Here is a 19633-nt window from a genome sequence, read left to right as displayed (position 1 = left end):
TTTTTTTTAACAAACAACTAGAATACACCCACTTAAGAATTTCATTTTTATTACAGTACAATCATTTACAAAGCGAGAATTTACAAAGGCAAATGTAATTTTGCAGCATAATGGTGATTTCCTGCAAAATTGCAAAAAAAAAAAAAAAATGGGTGTGACTGATAAGGCCCAATAAGGTCAGTTGAGATAGGGAGGCACAATGAAAACATGCAAACTCCAAATAGGAAGACCGAAGCCAGAATTGAATCCTACAGATTGTGAGGCGGTTGTGCTAACCAGTGCTCCACCGTACCACCCCCCCAAAATATGCAGGTAAATCCTTGATTGCTAATCTGTGAGCATGTAGGGGCCGGTAAATATGATTTATTGTGCATCATTATTTGTTGCAGATCCTGATGAGTGTGACTTGGTCATAATAGTCACGCAGAACAAAGTTTTTGAATTTCACAGCGACTGTATGACTTGTTTCAATGCATCGTATGCGTGTTAAAATAAAATGAACCGAGCACGTGTCCATCCTCCATCTCTCAGTGGGTGTAGAGGGAGGCGGTAAAAACAATGTCTCTCCGGATGGCGAGCGAGGCCTTCTCCATCTTGCTTCCCAGCACCGAGTCTCCAACGATGCGAGCGGCCTGGCGCACCTCCTTCAGCACCTCATCCAGACGTTGTATGCAGCGCACCACCGTGCCCTCCTGGACGTCCGTCAGCTGGGCGATCTCAGCGAACGGCTGTGGTTGATAATAAATTGATGGATGATGAGGAATGCGCGTGATGTAATGAGAAATGGAAGTGAGACAAAACATTTTTTTTGATTAGTCACCATTAGGGTTGGAACTACTTCTAAATATAGACTAAACTGGTTACTCAGAGTAGCCACCGGTCATCATGGAGTCCGCATTTGTATGTGCCCTATTAGTAAGCATTAAATCGGACTTATATAATACTCACATGTCATAATAATGATTTATTATTTGGTTGACCTCATTTTTAATCGTAAAAATATCCAATATACTGTAGTACAGCACTCACCATGCCTCTGGCCCAGCAGTAGACCACCTCAGTCAGGCCAAACTTGAACTGGCCCACAAATTCTTCCGCTGTTTGTGGTAAGCCGCAATCCCTTTGTAACTCTCCTATGCGCTGTGCAACTGACAACACGCGATCAATACCCTGAGTAGGAAAAATAAATTGGAGTCAACTAACAGGATCCAATGGATCAATAAATTATACAAGTGTGTATGACTCACTTTTTGCGACTGAGAAATACTACTGAAGAATCAATTTTGCTGCTTACCTGAGCATGACGACTAGACATGATTAATTTAAGACCCTATAAAGCATTTTCGTGTACCCAAGGTGGACTTTTACAAAACATGAGTGAATTAAGGGAACACAAGTGAAGCACGATGTTATGAAATCGAATATAAGAAGAAGTGAGTCATACAAAGCGGAGGCAGTTCACATGACATCATCGCTTCCGCCTCACCTCCTGTAAAGTATTGGTGATGTGCGGCTCCACTTGCGTGTTCTGCGTGAAGACCAAACAGGACAGCAGGGCGGCGCTCTCTTCGGGCGCCAGCGGACTCAGAGCGTTCTCAAACAGCAGCTCGGTGAGCAGAAGCTCGTGGCTGCTGATCTGACAAGCCACCCGGCCTTTGAGCTGAACGGCGCCGCCGCTGTCCACGTATTGAAGCGACTGGAGCACCTGAGACGCACCCGCGGGAAAATACAGTGAGATCATCATCGAGTAAATATTTTGAGAATGACATTTGAAGTCAACCTTGATCCTCTGATGGTACTCTGGCAGCAAAGATAATGACTGATCTGAGACCAGGAAAAGCAGTTTATCCAGCTCCTCTTGTACGCTCATCCTCTCCTGAACTTTAGCAAACTGAAACACGCACAAAGAATATTTTGTTCAGTTGAGTACACCAAAACTTCACTTTTAAGTTTAAACCCACACCTGCTCCGCAAAAGTCGGCGAGTGAATGCAGCTGAATTCTCGCAGGCTGTCCTGCAGCACGCGGAGACGCATGGAGGCCTCGACCACGTCGACGTTCTTCAGCTGGAGGTCGTTGACTGGGTCCAGGGTGACGATGCCGCCTGCGTTAGCCTCGGCCAATCGCAGGAGCTCTTGCGTCGCCGTGGAGATGGCTTGACCGGGTGGTTCGGTCCTGGTGGGCCAGAGGGGACGGCTTTCACGCACTGAGGCAAACATTCCGATTCCTCTAAAAGTTGTGCATCAAACCTAAATCGGGGCTGTTGTCTCTTATGATAGTTGTCGATGATCCTGTCGGGAATCACTTTGAGGGTCTTCAATGTGATGCCGGTGATGTCCTCTGGCTTTAGCTTCTGCACCGTGTGGCTGCATGGACCTGGAGATACTTGCGTGTTTACTCAAATTGTTCATAGAGGGGAAAAATTCCCATAAGCCATCAAGAATGCATCACTGAAAATGAAGAATTACAGCGCCATCTGCTGGTCTCTAATAATTTCCCAGACAAATCTAATCCAACAGACCAACCTTCAGGGATAAAAAGCGCCGTATTGTAGAGATGAGGAGGAGCTCGACTGTCGCCGCCGTTTCCTTCCGCTTCCTCGTTGGCTTTGTCGCATAAGATGAGCGTTGTGAAGGTGCGATTCACCGCATCGCTGGACACCTGAGGCGGAAAAGCAGTCAACGTGTGCCTTCATGATGGAACAATTATAAAACCAACCTGCAGGATAACTCCCAGGGAGTTGACATGCTGCTTGTTGTTCACCACCACAACCCGGCCCACGGACAAAGCTTTCAGCCCATTGACCGACTCCAGAATTGCACGCTGGAGCCAAAGACAGCAAGTCAGACTGGCGCTTATATCAGGAGAGCTAAAAGGGTGTGAGATGTGGTTGAATTGCGCGTCTGCGCCACCTGGAGGATTTCTCTCGTGGTCCGTAGCTCTGTCACTGTGTGGTAGTACGGCAGCAAATCAGATAGCTGGCCCTCGCTGGCGGCGACGGGCAGAGTGGACAATATCTCCTTAAGGTGGCTGATCCTCTTTTCATGTGCCTAGAGGAGGTACTGAATGACAAACTGCTGTTGTTGACCACAGCTCACGCCGAGAGGATCTACCTGAGTGTCTCTGTGGTTTTCCGAAAAGCTTCTCCTCATCATGTCGGTCACATGGAGAGCCTCGACTCGCAGCAGGTTGAGAATCATGGTGTAAGTCAGTCGGAATTGCGAGTGAAGCGTGGTGGGCTTGCCCTGGATGATGGAGATGTGACATCAAAATAAAAAAATGATGCTGTCATATGCCACACAAAGGTCCTCACCAGCATCATGACATGAAGCTCTGACATTTCGTGAACGCCAGCTTTACACAGGATGATGACCGTGCCCGTGGCGTCAAGACCTCTCCTGCCTGCTCTGCCCGCCATTTGAATATATTCACCTAAAAAGACATCCAAATGTCAACATTACGCCGAGACGACTGGTTTTGGGTCGGGTGGCATACCGGGTAGAAGATTCCTAAAGCCGCTTCCATCATGTTTTCGGATGCTGTCGAAAACCACAGTCCTGGCGGGCATGTTTACTCCCATCGCAAACGTCTCGGTTGCAAACAGCACCTAAAATCATGACATGAATTTTTAAAAGTGCCTATTTTGGTTTATAATATAAAAAAACACAGCAATTAATTACAAATACATGTCACTGACTTTTACGAGGCCTCTTGAGAAGAGCATTTCGATAACCTCCTTCAATATGGGCAGGATTCCACTATGATGGACTGCTACTCCTCTTTTCAGCAGATCCCTCATGAGTACAATCTGAACAAAATTATATTATTTTATGGGCTCTTTAGAAAATAAATGAACGGACAAGTTGTGGAAAATAACATCCTCGCTACCTGAGGCAGCTGTCTGTCCCCCCCTCTGAGTCGACTCAGGCTCTTTTGGAAGAACGAGTGAATCTCAGCCTTCTCGATGGACGTGGTCATGTCCATGGAGTCCAGCGAACGGGCGTTGTCATCACAGCGCGTGCGTGAGAAGGTGAACGCCACCACGGGGGTCTGCTGCCGTTGGGTCAGGAAGTGCAAGAGGGTGAGCCACACCGCTCGGTCCTAAAATGAAGACAAGGGTGAGAAAGGAGAATGAATCGACAGATCATCAGCTTTCTAACTGTGAGATTTAAAATAATTACTTGACTAGCTGTGGTGTTCTGCGATGGAGTTTTGGTGCCAAAAGATTGGGCGTATTTGCTGGTGCGCTCTTTCTTGGCATCCACAGCTGCGTAATAACTGAAAATGGACAGTAAAGGTCACGTCTGTACGAGATCCACTGATAAGAAGACAAAAAGATGGCGGTACCCTTTTGTAAGGAAGTTTCCGGTAGCATCCAATAGTAAGAACATCTCTTTCTGGGTCTTTGTGTTGTTTCCAGTGTACAAATAATGCTCCAAAGGCACGGGCCGCTTCAATGTGCTGATCACGTAAATGTGCTTCTTCTTAATGCGTCTAGAAAGTTCCACAGTCCATAATTTGTACAGCTTCAGTCGTTAGTTGAGTGTGAACGTCGAGAACCTACCCGATCCATTCGCTGAACTCCAGAGCGTTTGGCACTGTGGCACTCAGGAGAATAATGCTTACGTGGTCAGGTAACATGATGAGAACTTCTTCCCAAACAACTCCTCTCTTTTCAAGTTGAAGAAAAAATAAACTTGCTATTAAATCAGAATATTTTTTTAAATGGGTTATTGGATGGTTATGTAAATCTCTGACCTCTGCATCATTAATATAATGGACCTCATCAAATATGACCCACTCCAAATCTCTGATGACCTCTGAACCGTTGTAAAGCATTGACCTGAAAGAAAACAGAAAAATCTCAGTTTTCTAGTTTAAAAAAAAAAAAAAAAAAGTAAGAATACCTGAGGATCTCCGTGGTCATGATGAGACACGAAGACTCTGGACTGAGCTGGACATCACCTGTGAGGAGACCCACATCCCCAAAGGTGGTCTTAAAGTCTCTGAACTTCTGATTGGACAAAGCTTTGATGGGGGAAGTGTAGATGGTCCTATGGTGAGACACAATTCAAATAATTCAATCAAAATGTTTCCTTTTAAGTAAACAAAGCAGCTTTTTTTTCTTCTCTGCAAATACACACCTGGTCATGTGTTTCTGTGAGAGAGCAATGGCGTATTCAGCCACCACCGTTTTGCCAGCCGACGTGTGCGCCGCCACAAACACAGAGTCGTGAGCCTCCAGTCGTAATATGGCTTGTTTCTGGAAAACATCTAGCTCAAACGGCCACTACGGAAGCAGAGGAGGGGAGTGAAGATTACATCAAAATAAAAACAGGAGCACCAGGAACAACTCTACCTTAAAAGCCGGATGAGGAATGCGTTTGTGGAAATCTGCACAGGGTGAACTTATGTCGACGGGAATGGCCCATTTTTTTGTTTCTTCTGGTTTCTCACTCTGGTTTGACTTTCCCTTGCCGGACTGAGAGGAGGAGGACGAAGCATCCTGATGGCAGAGAGATAGCAATGTGAAATGTGTGAGACGGTAAAAACGGAGTAAATCCAGTACTTGGATGCCTAGGTCTTCAAGGCTGTTTGTCCTCGGAAGTTTGACGGCCTCTTCATGACCTTGGCTTTCCTCCTTTGCTTCTGCCTCAGCCTCCAAGTCGATGACATCATCAGAGGTTGACAGCAGTGACATGAGGTTGACTTCGGGTTTTGCTACTTTAGTTCCTTCATGATGCACATTGGGGGGAAAAAAACATAATTAATCAGAATGTAGCTTAAGCAACATGTCGACAAACCTCTATCAGTGAAGTCCATTCCAGCTTTAAAACCAGGAGGAACTTGGAGCAAATCTGTCGGTGATAAATAAAGAAACTCAAATAAGGCACATCTTGGAATTACAGAATAGTTTGAATTATTTTGACAAAGCTCACCATTCTCAAAATCTATGTCCTGTTCCAGTTCTGACTTAGTCTTGATTTGGTCCAGAGTAAGTTCCTCCATCCCACCTATGAGAGAATCTTTTTTGTAAATAAATCAATTTGCAGATACTGAGGATTTTTAACTTGATGTATTTATTTCACCAGGCAGGAAGGGGTAATTTGTGTTGCTTCCTCTTAGGCTCTCGGAAGGAGGTCCAGGTTTGCGTTGTAATGACAACGAGTTCTTTGCCGAAAGACCCGTGTTCTCCAATGAAACCTAAACATCCATAATAATAAGATCACATGGACTTCAACAATATCGTAGCATAGGAGTGAAAATACTTCTGTGAAATCCAGCAGCATCCCTGTAGTTGGATCTCGGATGACGGAGAGTCCAGAATTTAACGAAGACGAAGTGCAGTTGAGCAGAGAGTCGACATTCACCTTTCTGTTTGTCACTCTGGAAGAGACAACCATACATGTTGCATAAAATACAATTAAGAAGATTCTAAACCTCCTCCTATGCTAATACACTACAAATATTTTTTTTGTTGGGAATACGCACTTTAGAAACCTTTGGAAAGCAAAGTCTGTGTCATGTAAAGGAAGCCAGCCAGGATCTTGTAAAAATTGTTTCTTGACTTCAGCCTCCAGGCTCAGACTGGTGGGGGGAAGTCCATTGGGGAGCTGATGAGGGAAATATATGACACGAGTTGCTCAAAAAATGATGATCTGCCAGTGATCAACAGATCAATAATACTGACCGTGGTCTGTGGAGGAAAAGGCAAGCCCGGGGAGGGATGTGTGATGAGTTCAAACCTGCCAGAGCATCCCATCTCCAACAAGGACAGAGGAAGATCCATAGGACCTGGAGGGGGTACATCTAGAAAGAGGCACAAGTAAACAAAAGCAACATTCAAGCAAAACAATTGGTGAAACACTTTTTCCTATAATAAAAACACTGATACACTCAACAATTACTTGATCATTTCGTTGTATTAAAGCCTAAAGCATTGGTGCTTGCTAAATCAAATCATTACAGAAACTGGCTCATCGTACTAATGTAACAGAAGTGAGGGCTCTCATAATAAGGCACGATTATTCTCTAATTTGGTTATTTGATCGAACTGTCGTTATGTTTGTGATCATTTTAAACTTACTTATTCTGTCCATATTCTCAATCAATGGTGCTGAGTTGTAGCATTTATTTGCCTCGGAAGTAGCTTGGGAAATAAACGGAAGTGGCTTGAAAACAAAGGTAAGTATGCTAAACCTAAGTACGAATTCACTGTCAAAACGAGTAAAATATTAATAAAAACTGAACATATGTTCTAAAGAATATAATATGAACTGCCGCATACAAAATAGGTCCGATTTAGTGAATTTTGCCCCCCCCCCTCTGAAAGACTGACGTCATATTTACGCGACTGTTTTTGTTCAGCGGTCTGCAAATTTGGTAAGCAGGCGATTCGGATTATTGCAGATTAATTGTATTAAACATATGCAAAAACAGCGCAATGATAATATATTGGGAGAATTATTAGCTTTAGAAATAGGTTTAGTTACGTATTTTTATCATTTTTATTTTCGCAGTCATTATCAAGCTCATGTCGTCTGAGTTGTTGTCAATTTGAATTACGATAATAATTTGTTTTTCTTTTGTTTAATATAGCAACTTCCATCATGGTTGTGTTTCCATCTTCGCTAACGGAGGAAGAAGAAGCTTTGCAAAAGAAGTATGCAAAGCTCAAGAAAAAGGTAAAGAGGGAATCACATCTTGTATTGTTTTCTACAAATAATCAATTGCTAGCTGGATTTTTAAAAATCATCTCTCTTGTTATGTTTTTCATTTCTGAGATACCCCAATTATTATTTTTTTATTGCATTTTAGAAAAAGGCACTGCTTGCTCTTAAGAAGCAGAATACAACCAACCAGACAAACCCGAGTGGATTAAAACGGAGTAAGTGCATTTTAATTAGTGGCACAACATGAGTCTTTACTTCTTTGTAATTTATATTTTGTCATTACTTGCTCACAGCACTTTCAGACCAGCCTGTTGTTGACACGGCGACAGCAACTGAGCAAGCAAAGATGTTGATCAAATCAGGGGCCATCAGCGCCATCAAATCGGAGAACAAGAACTCGGGCTTTAAACGCTCTCGTACGCTGGAGATTAAACTCAAGGTAAAATACTGTCCCTCTATTGACATAAACTTCTTGCCTCACTTTATTTTATTTTATTAAGAGTATCTCCAATGTTTATTTTTTTTCAAAAACATCACAGGATCCTGAAAAGGGCCCAGTTCCAGCTTTCTTACCTTTCCAAAGGAGCGTTTCTACAGATGAAGAGCTACCTGAGGTAATGTGCAGTATGTTATGCATGACATGATAATCTTTGATATTTATGATATAGGTTAACAAATTTCCCATGTTTTATTTTAGTCTGGAAGGAGATCCCACAGGAAGTCACTTTATGAAAGGTAGTACTCCTTCTTTGTGAAGAAAACGTGAAACAATGAACTGTTGGCTTAAAATATTTCTCTCCATTTGCCCACAGCTTTGTCAGTTCAAGTGACAGATACCGGGATGAAGATGATGGAGGAATGTCCTCCAGTCGAGAGATGGATAGAGACCGGGACAGAGAGCGAGATCGAGAGAGGGACAGGGAGCGTGAGAGGGACAGGGAGCGTGACCGCGAGAGGGATCGAGATCGAGAAAAGGAGAGAGATCGAGAACGGGACAAGGACCGAGAACGGGACAAGGATCGAGAGCGGGACAGGGATCGAGAACGTGATAGGCCGAGGGAGCGGGATCGAGAAAAGGACAGGGAGAGAGACCGGAGCAGAGAGAGGAGCGCTGAGATGGATCGAGACCGTGAGGCGGATAAAGAGCGTGATGGAACTTTCAGACGTGAGTAAACATTCTGTTGATTTTGTTTGACAAGTTGCTTCATCACTTGATTTGATCAGGGTCGGATTCATATCCTGAACGTCGAGTCAGAAAAGGGAATACGGTGTACGTTTACGGCTCGGGGCTCTCTGAGGACAGCATGCGCTCGGCTTTCTCTCAACACGGCAACATCATCGACCTCTCCATGGATAACCCACGCAAGTAGGCAACGTCATCTACATCTTTCATTATTTGTACTTTGGCTGTGTTAGTCACCATTACTGTTTTGATTTCTAGTTGTGCATTCATTACGTTTGAAAAGATGGAGTCTGCAGACCAGGCAGTCGTTGAGGTTGGTAGATGATGACATGCTCCAGAATACTGTTGAGAAAATATTTTGTAAAGCAATATGATCTAACTCACATTCAGCTAAACGGGAGCACAGTAGGAGATGTTCACATCAAAGTCAGCATTGCCAGGAAGCAACCCATGTTGGACGCTGCCACCGGCAAGTCCGTGTGGGCTTCTCTGGGTAAACACTCACTCGTTCAGATTATTTTTTTTTTTTACCCCCATTTGCATCTATTTTAATCTGCATATTTGCCTCCCTCATTTACAGCTGTGCATAACAGCACCAAAGGCTCTTACAGGGACAAGAGGAACCAGGTCGTGTACAGTGAAGATTTCCTGGAGTGAAACAAAATGGCGACGATTATTCATTTGTATTATACCTTTGCTTTTTTCTCATTACAACCGGACGGCTACCAATGGATGACGATTTATTTTTCACCTTTTTTTTTTTTACGTCAAAAACATCTAGAATTGAGTGTTTAGCTTTTCTCAAAAACGTTGTCTTGTGCTTATTGTCAGTACCAATGGCAAAGGTACAGTGCTGAATAAATATATGGCTCAAAATCCAAGTGCATGAATGACTTTTGAAATATTACAACATAATAGTGAGATGCACAGTAAATTAACAGGAAAGCAGACCTCAAACATTTATTTCTTTGAACAACAGCACTTACGGCCTTGCAATAGGCAGCGTACAACAAGTGACAGACAGGCCCCGAAGATTCCTCCGGATCACGCTTACATGGAATACAATATTTACAGACATTAAAACCAGTGATTTTTTTTAAGGCATCAAAATATTTTTTAACATGTCAATTTTTAGACATTGTACAAAATAATAAAATCAGTTGAAGATTAAAATTACACACACACACATTTAAAAGGCCTCACACAGCTAAACTATGTTCACGTGATGAAAAATGGTTTAGCCTTAAATTCTTTGGTTTTCAAGATGTTTGCTCAGTAACTGGACATTCTTGTGCTTCTTCTCGTATCCTCCCGAGCGATCTCTCCCTCTCCTCTTGCTCGTGGATGGAATTCTGCACTGTTGTTTTGCCGTGCTGCTCTTTCAGGTGCCGCCGTAACGCGGGCTTGTGAGCGAAGCGGGCGTTGCAATACGCGCAGCGATGAGGGCGCTCGCCGCTGTGGAGGTTCATGTGGTCGATGAGCGTGGACCTCTGGGTGAAGCCCTTGGAGCACAGGGGGCACTGGTGGGGTTTGCCGTTGCCTCGGTGCAAGGCCATGTGCCGGTTCAGGTTGTACGAATGGTGGAATTGCTTGTCGCAGAAGGGGCAGGAGTAAACCTGGTGGGCGGAGCAATAGTGCATGGCAAGGGCGTGGGTCGTGGGGCACGTCACACCGCAGTGCTCGCAGATGATGGGGCCGGTTACGCTGGATGTGGAGCCCACCACGGCGACGGACTCGTCCCCTCCCTCGCTCGTGCCGGGATTCAACCCGCAACTCCCCTCGCCGGCATCTCCAGACTCGTCCACTGCAAAATGTGTCAAACTGCTGGCGGCCAGCGGCAACGACTTATCCCCCCGAGCGTCGTCTACACTTAAGTCCAACCGCGGGAGGTCGACTGAGAAAAAATTCCCCGTCTTGAGCCCTTCGCTCAAGTCCATCCCAAAGCCGCCAGCAGTCCCTGCGAGGTACCACAAATCTTGAGAGGCTGATCGAGGACTTTTTTTCTCTTGAGACGACACCCACCGCCTCCTTTTGAAACCCCTCCCCATCGCTCTCCCTCGGCCTCGGACGGGTTCTGACATCTTGTGTCTGAAAGATCGCACTCCATCCTTTGAGAAGGCATCAGTGCCGGCACCTTGAGCTGTTAAGTCATATTCTGCCACCGCCCCGTCTTCTGTGGGGGAACGGGCATCCTTATGCGCATCGGTGGGAGCTCCGGACTCTTCCTCCTTGACAATGTTCTGCTCTTCATCAGAGATGTACACTTGGAACACATCTCGGTGGGCGTCTCCTCCTTGGTCTGAAGGATTATCCTGTGCCAAAAGGGAGAGATGTTCACATAACATCTGAAGCATCAATATTGACACTACTACTGGCTGGCAAGTGGGAACACGCATACTTTCACACATGGTTTGCTATCATTGCGCTGACTGTTCTCCTGTGCGCTGTTCTCTTCCACCACGTGGACTTCAGGGCGGCTGCTTAGGGTGGTTGCGATGGAATGAATGCTGCCACTGACAATCACGGGCTGAGGTGGGCTCTGCTCTGTAGTTATCTGGAACAGTCCGAAAATAATGTGAACTCTGGGTCTAGGATCAGCTGCCCTGAAAAAATTTCAGGATTCTTTTCTCTCTCTGACATATTGATTTGAGTAGGCTTTCACCTTCGACCCATTTGAAAATCAATAGGGTCTCATTGATTGGCTAGGTCGTTCTTCTTCTGTTGGACATCATTTAGAATCAATATAGTGCTTGATTGCATATTTGTTTCCTGAATATCTTGGAAAATGTTTTGTTGTTGTTATACAAATGTTTTTTTTTTGAAAGACTAACCTTCAGTGGATTGGGGTTTTTCTGCTGCATGTACTTCTTCAGAGCATCACGGCATCGCTCTACAATATATTCCATCTGCAGGTAACTTGCTGCAGTCAAGTAGTTGACTATCTCCTCTGGTTTAAATTGGAGGACACCAGTGTAGCAGGACTGTAGCAGATCACACATAACTGAAGAGCTGTGCAGCATTGACACCTAGACATTTGTGAGGAAACAGAGAATTGTTTAGATCAGGACAACAGATGCCATTGTGCATTCTTTACCTGAAGCTTGGAGGAAGGGTTGAGGAGGAACTGGTCTCTCAGGAAGGGTGAGCATGCAGCCAGGACTACCTTGTGTCCCCGGAATGTTTGGTTGTTGCTGCTCAATATGGTGACATCACAAAAATGCTGGCGAGACCTCAAAGAATTCATGTGCTTGAGGGTCATGTCCCCATGGCCGGGCAAGCGGAAACACAGCATCTCCATCGTGTCTGAGATGGAGCATTTAGATATCACTTGAAAGCTTATTTTGGCATCTTATGCAAGTTTAATGAAATTAAAAAAAAAAAATCATCATTTAAATAATTGATCTGGAGTGAAAGGTTCCCAAAATTCAGTGACTCCAAAACCATGAATCAATGTGATGTTATTGATAACTATTTTTCCTTCACAGCTAATGCACGCAGCTAACGTTAGCAAACAAGTTAGCTTGCTGTGCATCTAACCACTCACGCACAATCAAAACATCCTCACTTGTCATACTGCAGAATTTAACTTTGCATAAACTCACCTTCTCTTTATTCCGTCGAGTGTACCAAACAGATGTAGTTATATCTGTCTGTTTTCACAAAACAGGCGCTGATTTGTTTTAGTTACAATCTTTTCCGTTCCTTGCTACTCCAGCCAGTCTGTTTACTTTACGACCTCTCGGACCGAAGAGCATCTCGAGACAAGAGCAGTAATACACTGTTACAGGTACCACACTGACTTTGAGTCGGTTATATCGTTCATTTTCGCTATGTTCGTCTTAAGCGTGAGCATTGAATACTGATTTCCGATCAGCGAGATTTAAATCAATAACGTCGGAGACCGGGGAGGCGGGGCTTACCACGTGACGTACGCACGTTCACATTCACATACGTCGACGCTCATTGGGAAAGATGTCGGCATCCGAGTCTGCGACAAAGGTAGCAAATAACAGTCATTACACCAGAAAATAAACTTTATAAAATAGCAAAATAAGACGCTTAAGGTGCAGTCGTGTCTGAATATGCAGCGTTTTACGTTTTGGTGACAGTAGCTGCTTGCTTTCATGTTGTGCAAAACTGCTAGCAAATGTGATGTTAGCTAGTAACAATGCTGTGTATAAGATATGTATGATTCTGTTTCGCTGTGATCTTTTTTTTTGTAGAGGACGTGACCTAATTTTTTATTTCTTAATGTTTTCTGTCGCTCTTTTATGATGCTTAAGTTTGGACTCCTTTTGTTTTTGTTCGATTTTTGGGGCAATAATGGCGGCATTTCATGTAAACACGAATACGATTGGTTGACATTTCAAACTCAACGCCAATATATTATGATTTATGCAAATATAGTGATATTTATATTTTGGATAATCTCTTGTTTATTCCCTAGGAGTCTCCAGAAGAAAATGTCTCAGAGTCCATAGCTGGGCCAAGTCAAGTCGAACAGGGTATTTACCCCCTTTAGTTTATATTCTTTGTGTGCAAGAGGTTGATACACATTTTAATAAATGACATTTTACTTTCAGATGATGCTGACATCACCATAGATGCCGTTGACAGAAAAGCAGAGCCAGCAACACAGGTGCTGACTTCTCAGGAGCTTGCAAAGGATGCTGAAGGAGAGGATGGAGCATCCTCCCCACCTAACAAACCACCTCCAGGTGATATTTTGCTTCTGAATATCCACAATTTCCCACATCAACATCCCTACATTTAACTTCTCCCTTACAGGATATGCAGCTAAATCCATACCCGGGACCTCCTCCTTGTTGTCCTCTTCTCCTTCTACATCTATGACGCTCTCCCCAGGCCGAGCAAAGATGAGTGTTTCTGGTCCTATTAGTACTAAACCTGTCCTGCCATCTCCACCTCCAAGTTCCTCCTCTCCCTCTGCCTTATCGGAATCACCCAAAATCCATCGGGCACGTAAAACTATGTCCCGGCTATCACCAATGCAGGTAAATCTCTTTTATATAAACGAATAAAGCATTTAACGCTCTAACTCAGCGATAATACAGATGAGCCAAACTGACACGCCTACCAGACCTGTGACTCCATCCGGGTCTTCATCCGACACTGAAACTGGTGAGCATAAATATTTAGAAATAATAAGTTTTGCTGTGTCATAAAAAAAAAATAATGTGCCTTGCTTGACAGTTGGAAAAAAAAGAAAACTTGTCCATTTATCTCCTGAGAAGTCTGATGGTTTTTCTGACAAGACGCAAAAAATGGTAAGTCAAAGATGCTGACGTGAATGCAATCTCAGGAGCATTGAAACGGAATATTCTTGTTAGGAATCGGACTGTGAATCACAAAGAGACGCACTGATTCAGAACAAGTCTGAAGAGTTTCCATGGAAACAGGTGGATCAGGGGAAAGATAGGATCAAGTCTCCTGTGCTGGAGACAGTTGGAGGTGAGTGCCATGAATAAAGTCTAATATATTGATGGCCATAAAAACTTTCTTCTACTCATTAAATCTGGTCTGCATATTATCACTGACCAACAATAAAATGTGACATTTCGGGTTTCGGCAGGAAGGTCGACTGAGTACACAGAGGTGCCGTTAGGCGCGTTAAACATCGCTGCTGCCGACAGCCTGACACTCTCACCTCATCATGGTAGGTTTATATTAACTTTACTTTTCTCATCGTTTGCTACGATGAGAATCAGATATAGCCAATTGGATCGTCGCAAAGTATTGCTGTATGTGTTTGCCGCAGAGGGAAGCGATGGAGGGGACACCGAGCGGCTGGAGGAGCTTCCCCTTTGCAGCTGCCGAATGGAAGCGCCTCGTGTTGACAGCGCCAACCATCGTGCCAGTAGACAGTGTATGGCCACTGAGAGCAGCAATGGAGAGGTTTGTGACCACACATTAAAGATTCCACGAGAAGGCCCACTGGCCCATCAAGATCTTCTGTTTTCTTTAGAACATGATCGCATTTGTTTATATGTAAATCACAAGCTCGCTGTCTAACTGTCTATGTCTTGTTGAATCTGCCAGCTGAGGGCTTGCACCAATGTGACGACCAAAGGAGAAACCATGCGTCCGTCTAGCCGGGTGCCCCTTATGGTGCTTTGTGAAACCCATCGCGCCCACATGGTGAAACACCACTGCTGTCCCGGTTGCGGTTTCTTTTGCATAGCAGTAAGTTGTCGGCACTTATTGTTATCTTCAAAATGGCGCCTGTGTTCATCCAAATGTTCTTCTTCAAGGGAACGTTCCTTGAATGCTGCCCAGACCAGCGCATCGCCCACCGTTTCCACCGTGGATGTGTCACGGTACTTGGGGGTGGACGGAGCAGAGAAAACGGCGGAATGCTTTTCTGTCCCCACTGCGGCGAGGATGCGAGCGAGGCTCAAGAGGTCACCATGCCTCCCTTCAACGCGGCGACGGCATCCGCAAGCATGGTCGTCACCATGTCGGCGTCCTCCACCACCACGCCGTCTTTGCCGCCCACTGTCCCTTCGGCGCCGTCTCTCGCAGCCTCCACGGGAGGAATGAAAGATGGGAAGATGCCTGAAAGACCCGTCAGGTAAGATTCCACGAGAAGGCGAAACTGGTCACCGTTTTAAAAAGCATTAAAAGATAATAAATGAGAAAGAAAAGTACAGCTGAAAAAAAATAATCTTTTGCATATATACAGTACTTCTTACCATCAACTGCCTTCACCAGTGCACGTATGCGCAGCCATGGAATGGCCACAGTAACAGTCGAGCAACAGCAGCCGCCCCAGCCCGTGCCCTCAACTTCATCCGCCGCCACCATGACCCCTCCCGAGGAGGGCGTGGACAGCGTGGGGCCGTCTGTGTGTATGCCAAATGGGAAACCCATTTGCGCCAGTGCTCTTCCGCCAGGAGCCAGCAGGACGGCGCTACAAAAGGCTATTCTCACTCAGGATACTGAAAGGTTTGCTCTTAATCGCTGTATGACTCCTGTAAACTAGCGTGATCGAGATTAAATCCATGTTCACGATGCAAAAAATAAAGCTGGATAAAAAATGTTACCCCCTAGGAGAAAGAAATTAAGGTTCCACCCACGTCAACTTTATCCTGCTGCCAAACAAGGCGAAGTCCAGAGAGTTTTGCTCATGCTAAGTATGTCAAAAAGAATCTTGTAAACTTGTACAGTGTGGTGTTGATGGTTTTGTGTATGATGTGTTCAAGTGGAGGGCATTGATCCCGCATACCAGCCTGAATCTCAGAATCGACGCTCTGCTCTGCATGCTGCGGCTCAAAGAGGGCTTTTGGAAGTCTGCTACATCCTGCTGCAAGTGTGTGAGGCCATCTTGGAGATTTTTGTGCTGCAAGAAAATGAAGACAAATTATTTCCAAACATTTTCCTGTACATATTCTCCTTTGACTATCTATAAATGGCAGAAAAAGCCTGCTCGAACATTTGAAATTCATTTGGAAGTAATTTGTGGCACTCTAACTCCATCTAATCTGAGTCCATCCATATTATCCCTTGATCTTGTCTGATTTATCGATCTTTTCCACATGTTTGTCATGAACTAAATAAGTTTCTACTGACAGGCGGGTGCTCAAATAGATGCTCAAGACAAGGACCTGAGAACACCACTACTAGAAGCCATCATCAACAATCACATAGAGCTGACTCGATACCTGATCCAAAATGGGGCTTGCGTCTACCATGTTGTGAGTATCTGTTGTTGCCCAAAGTAAACGTTTATATATTTCATTAAGAATAATTCAATTTTGTTGTCTGTTTTTTTTTTTTTCTTCAGGAGGAGGATGGATATACTGGTCTCCACCATGCAGCCAAACAGGGCAACCTTGAAATTGTCAACATACTGCTGGAGACAGGACAGGTGGATGTAAATGCACAGGTAAGGAAAAGGCTCAAAAGCAGCTTGAGGGTTTGCTCGATTTAAAACTTTTTTTTTTTTTGCCTCTATCTCCAAAAGTACATGTACACCACACTGACACATTTTTGGGCATCTCAGGATAACGGCGGTTGGACGCCAATCATCTGGGCTGCAGAACACAAACACGTGGACGTGATCAAAGTGCTACTGAACCGAGGAGCTGACGTGACTATTAATGACAAGGTGAGCTCTTATCGTCTCATCAGAAAAGCCTCTCCCAAAATTGGTTTAAAATAAGCACTCTGGTCATCTTGGAGATGTATTTTGACCTAAAAAACCAAATGTTTCCTCTTTAGGAGCTGAATGTATGTCTCCATTGGGCAGCTTACGCAGGAAATGTGGATATCGCAGAGATGGTTTTGAACGCTGGTTGTTCCCTTGCCTCAGTAAACATGCACGGTGACACGCCACTCCACATCGCCGCCAGAGAAGGATACTTGGATTGTGTCACGTGAGTCACGCCTGAGCTGAATAATCAAATTACTCAAGCACATGACTTTAAAAAGAATTGGGATATTCTGTGTGTTTTCATTTTAGCTTGTTTCTCTCGAGAGGTGCCGATATCGACACTATTAACAGGGAAGGGGACACGCCTCTCACCCTTGCCCGTCCCGACACTCCAGTATGGGTTGCGCTCCAGATCAACAGGAAGATACGAAGAGGAATAACCAATCGCGTGCTTAGGACCGAAAGAATTATATGCAGGTTGGTGTTGTTGACATTTGAAATGCTCACTTCCTGTCAACGCTTGTTGTATTTTTATCGTCATACTCATTATTGCTGAACTTTCCTAGTGACATTGCGCAAGGCTACGAGAACGCACCCATTCCATGTGTAAATGCAGTAGATGACGAAGGCTGTCCTTCAGATTACAAATACGTTTCGGAAAACTGTGAAACGTCAGCAATGAATATCGACCGTAACATCACACATTTACAGGTAATATATATATATATTTTTACTAGTATTCTGCTCCAAAAGAAGCTAAGCTACTCTGTCATGTTTTCTCAGCACTGTGGCTGCACTGATGACTGTTCCTCCAGCAACTGCCTTTGTGGGCAGCTCAGCATCCGTTGCTGGTATGACAAGGTAAAACCAAAATGGATCTGGTTTGAAATCCAAAAACTAGTATAATAAAAATACTCTTGTTGTTTTTATTTGAACAGGATCAGCGATTGCTTCAAGAATTTAACAAGATTGAACCTCCTCTCATTTTCGAATGCAACATGGCCTGTTCTTGTCACCGGACATGCAAGAATAGAGTGGTACAGGCTGGCATCAAGTAAGTATTAAACTTATATTTTTTTAATTGTATTTGCATCACCTTTAGTCTACTGCACTAAACGTTGTTCCTCTCTTTCCCTCAGAGTTCGCCTTCAACTCTACAGGACAGAGAAGATGGGCTGGGGTGTCCGAGCGTTGCAAGACATTCCCCAGGGAAGCTTCATTTGCGAGTAAGAGGGGACCCTCCAGTCTCTTTGGTGTTTTTACCACAATTGCTTCCATGTTTTAATATCGTTAATCCTTGCAGATATGTGGGAGAGCTCATCTCAGATGCAGAAGCGGACGTTAGAGAGGATGACTCCTACCTTTTTGACCTGGACAATAAAGTAATAATTAGTGTACAAGATCTCCTGCTCAATTGATGTCTAACACATCCTGTGTGTTCTCTGAAGGACGGGGAGGTGTACTGTATTGATGCTCGTTACTACGGAAACATCAGCCGCTTCATCAACCACCTTTGTGACCCTAACCTCATCCCGGTGCGCGTTTTCATGCTGCACCAGGACCTGCGATTTCCTCGCATTGCTTTCTTCAGCTCCAGAGACATCCATAGTGGCCAAGAGCTTGGGTGAGATGTGTTATGATGAATGTCACCAATAGTATGTTCTCAGTGCTTCTGTTAGATAGCTGTGATTTTGGTTGCGATACATGTGCAACTGACTAGAATTCACAGTTTTCTAATAGATCTTTTTTCGCCCATAGGTTTGACTATGGAGATCGTTTTTGGGACATTAAGAGCAAATACTTTACCTGCCAGTGTGGCTCGGAGAAATGCAAACACTCTGCAGAGGCCATTGCTTTGGAGCAGAGCAGATTGGCTCCGCTGGAGACCAGTCCTGAGTTGGGAGCAGACTGTGGGTTGACTCTTCCCAGCATTTAATGACAGAAATGGGATTTTGTTTTCCATATCATGTTATCACAGTGCTTTTTACTTTCTTCCATTTTTGCCAGATTTTCAATGTCACTCATCATTTCCTCTGTGCTCAACATGAAATACCAATTTTGTTTACATACAGTATGCTTGTTGTTGAACAACATATATTTGACAGGTTTTAGTATTAATGTGCCATTGTTTAGCTCTTATTTTATATTTTCTTTGGTGCCGTTTTTGTACACTCTCATGCAGAAATCCAATGACCAATCATGTATTGGAGGCATAGTGTATCCATTTGTTTTGCCTTTTATTAGTTTTAATGTTTATCATATGCATTTAAAATAATAAATTTGCATAAAATGTTTTCATGTAGAATCCGTCAACGATTGTATCTTATGGTTTGTTAACAAGATTGGCAGCACTACAACAGTTCCAGTATTATGGATGTTTGTACATATTGAAATTAAATACGCATAAAGATGACGTCATTGTCATGTACACATCCATTGTTTAAAATGGAAGGTGAATACGATGTTCCAAAATATCATTTTTCACAGTAACACACGACGAAATGCCACCAATAAAGGATTATTGACAAAAAACTATCAAAAACTAATTTATGTTTATATTTTCCGGCCTCTGTAAACGCGCGTGCTCCTGGGCACTTCCGGTTCA

General features: G+C 44.1%; 4 protein-coding genes across 5 annotated transcripts; 2 read left to right on the top strand and 2 right to left on the bottom strand.

Annotated features, from left to right (window-relative positions):
- Window positions 1–32: 32 nt before the first annotated feature.
- skic2 (SKI2 subunit of superkiller complex) lies at window positions 33–7317 on the bottom strand. The gene is made up of 29 exons (XM_049751954.1): window positions 7087–7317; window positions 6691–6809; window positions 6492–6613; window positions 6269–6386; window positions 6089–6203; window positions 5939–6013; window positions 5804–5857; window positions 5569–5732; window positions 5359–5505; window positions 5144–5289; window positions 4907–5053; window positions 4758–4842; window positions 4564–4670; window positions 4347–4493; window positions 4181–4277; window positions 3888–4100; window positions 3697–3807; window positions 3495–3606; window positions 3313–3431; window positions 3113–3244; window positions 2912–3049; window positions 2718–2822; window positions 2525–2660; window positions 2249–2375; window positions 1964–2174; window positions 1781–1891; window positions 1487–1705; window positions 1030–1170; window positions 33–728 (listed from the first exon to the last, which is right to left on the bottom strand). Exons 1-29 carry the CDS (start codon window positions 7097–7099, stop codon window positions 528–530), a joined length of 3732 nt encoding a protein of 1243 aa, XP_049607911.1. The 5' UTR covers window positions 7100–7317; the 3' UTR covers window positions 33–527.
- A 16-nt stretch (window positions 7318–7333) lies between these two features.
- On the top strand, window positions 7334–9736 carry nelfe (negative elongation factor complex member E). The gene is made up of 11 exons (XM_049751950.1): window positions 7334–7382; window positions 7599–7684; window positions 7818–7887; window positions 7966–8111; window positions 8212–8286; window positions 8370–8407; window positions 8485–8837; window positions 8897–9038; window positions 9114–9168; window positions 9246–9348; window positions 9436–9736. Exons 2-11 carry the CDS (start codon window positions 7610–7612, stop codon window positions 9510–9512), a joined length of 1134 nt encoding a protein of 377 aa, XP_049607907.1. The 5' UTR covers window positions 7334–7382; window positions 7599–7609; the 3' UTR covers window positions 9513–9736.
- Window positions 9737–9789: 53 nt separating this feature from the next.
- Window positions 9790–12783, bottom strand: LOC125987523 (zinc finger and BTB domain-containing protein 12). Its single transcript, XM_049751948.1, has 5 exons — window positions 12458–12783; window positions 11950–12158; window positions 11687–11881; window positions 11254–11409; window positions 9790–11167 (listed from the first exon to the last, which is right to left on the bottom strand). Exons 2-5 carry the CDS (start codon window positions 12151–12153, stop codon window positions 10115–10117), a joined length of 1608 nt encoding a protein of 535 aa, XP_049607905.1. The 5' UTR covers window positions 12154–12158; window positions 12458–12783; the 3' UTR covers window positions 9790–10114.
- A 1-nt stretch (window position 12784) lies between these two features.
- On the top strand, window positions 12785–19341 carry ehmt2 (euchromatic histone-lysine N-methyltransferase 2). Of its 2 annotated transcripts, XM_049751945.1 has the most exons (26): window positions 12785–12854; window positions 13303–13360; window positions 13439–13573; window positions 13644–13870; window positions 13931–13997; window positions 14070–14143; window positions 14207–14327; window positions 14449–14532; window positions 14635–14771; window positions 14916–15059; window positions 15128–15447; window positions 15588–15821; window positions 15927–16009; window positions 16079–16185; window positions 16448–16570; window positions 16660–16761; window positions 16879–16983; window positions 17097–17251; window positions 17338–17505; window positions 17595–17739; window positions 17812–17889; window positions 17967–18082; window positions 18168–18254; window positions 18332–18410; window positions 18477–18652; window positions 18787–19341. In XM_049751945.1, exons 1-26 carry the CDS (start codon window positions 12828–12830, stop codon window positions 18962–18964), a joined length of 3330 nt encoding a protein of 1109 aa, XP_049607902.1. In that variant the 5' UTR covers window positions 12785–12827; the 3' UTR covers window positions 18965–19341. The 2 variants fall into 2 exon arrangements, with proteins under 2 accessions (XP_049607902.1, XP_049607903.1); XM_049751946.1 differs by lacking the exons at window positions 12785–12854; window positions 13303–13360; window positions 13439–13573 and having other exon boundaries at window positions 13724–13870; window positions 13920–13997.
- Window positions 19342–19633: the final 292 nt, after the last annotated feature.

This window comes from Syngnathus scovelli, chromosome 19 (assembly GCF_024217435.2).
Source record: "Syngnathus scovelli strain Florida chromosome 19, RoL_Ssco_1.2, whole genome shotgun sequence".
Taxonomy (NCBI): domain Eukaryota; kingdom Metazoa; phylum Chordata; class Actinopteri; order Syngnathiformes; family Syngnathidae; genus Syngnathus; species Syngnathus scovelli.
The sequence above is the reverse complement of the archived record's forward strand: the minus strand, read 5'-3'. Positions and strand labels throughout refer to the sequence as shown.

Excerpts from the sequence above, each read along its gene's own strand:
- skic2 (XM_049751954.1), bottom strand. Across the intron at positions 4,671-4,757 it reads ATTATATTAATGATGCAGAG|AGAGGAGTTGTTTGGGAAGA; the intron begins GTCAGAGATTTA and ends CAACTTGAAAAG. Across the intron at positions 1,892-1,963 it reads CGCCGACTTTTGCGGAGCAG|TTTGCTAAAGTTCAGGAGAG; the intron begins GTGTGGGTTTAA and ends TGCGTGTTTCAG.
- nelfe (XM_049751950.1), top strand. The coding sequence starts at position 7,610 with ATGGTTGTGTTTCCATCTTCGCTAACGGAGGAAGAAGAAGCTTTGCAA. Across the intron at positions 8,112-8,211 it reads CGCTGGAGATTAAACTCAAG|GATCCTGAAAAGGGCCCAGT; the intron begins GTAAAATACTGT and ends AAAACATCACAG. Across the intron at positions 8,287-8,369 it reads CAGATGAAGAGCTACCTGAG|TCTGGAAGGAGATCCCACAG; the intron begins GTAATGTGCAGT and ends GTTTTATTTTAG.
- LOC125987523 (XM_049751948.1), bottom strand. The coding sequence starts at position 12,153 with ATGGAGATGCTGTGTTTCCGCTTGCCCGGCCATGGGGACATGACCCTC. Across the intron at positions 11,410-11,686 it reads AAAACCCCAATCCACTGAAG|ATAACTACAGAGCAGAGCCC; the intron begins GTTAGTCTTTCA and ends GGACTGTTCCAG. Across the intron at positions 11,168-11,253 it reads ATAGCAAACCATGTGTGAAA|GATAATCCTTCAGACCAAGG; the intron begins GTATGCGTGTTC and ends CTTTTGGCACAG.
- ehmt2 (XM_049751945.1), top strand. The coding sequence starts at position 12,828 with ATGTCGGCATCCGAGTCTGCGACAAAG. Across the intron at positions 17,252-17,337 it reads GGATACTTGGATTGTGTCAC|CTTGTTTCTCTCGAGAGGTG; the intron begins GTGAGTCACGCC and ends TTTTCATTTTAG. Across the intron at positions 18,083-18,167 it reads GTGGTACAGGCTGGCATCAA|AGTTCGCCTTCAACTCTACA; the intron begins GTAAGTATTAAA and ends TCTTTCCCTCAG.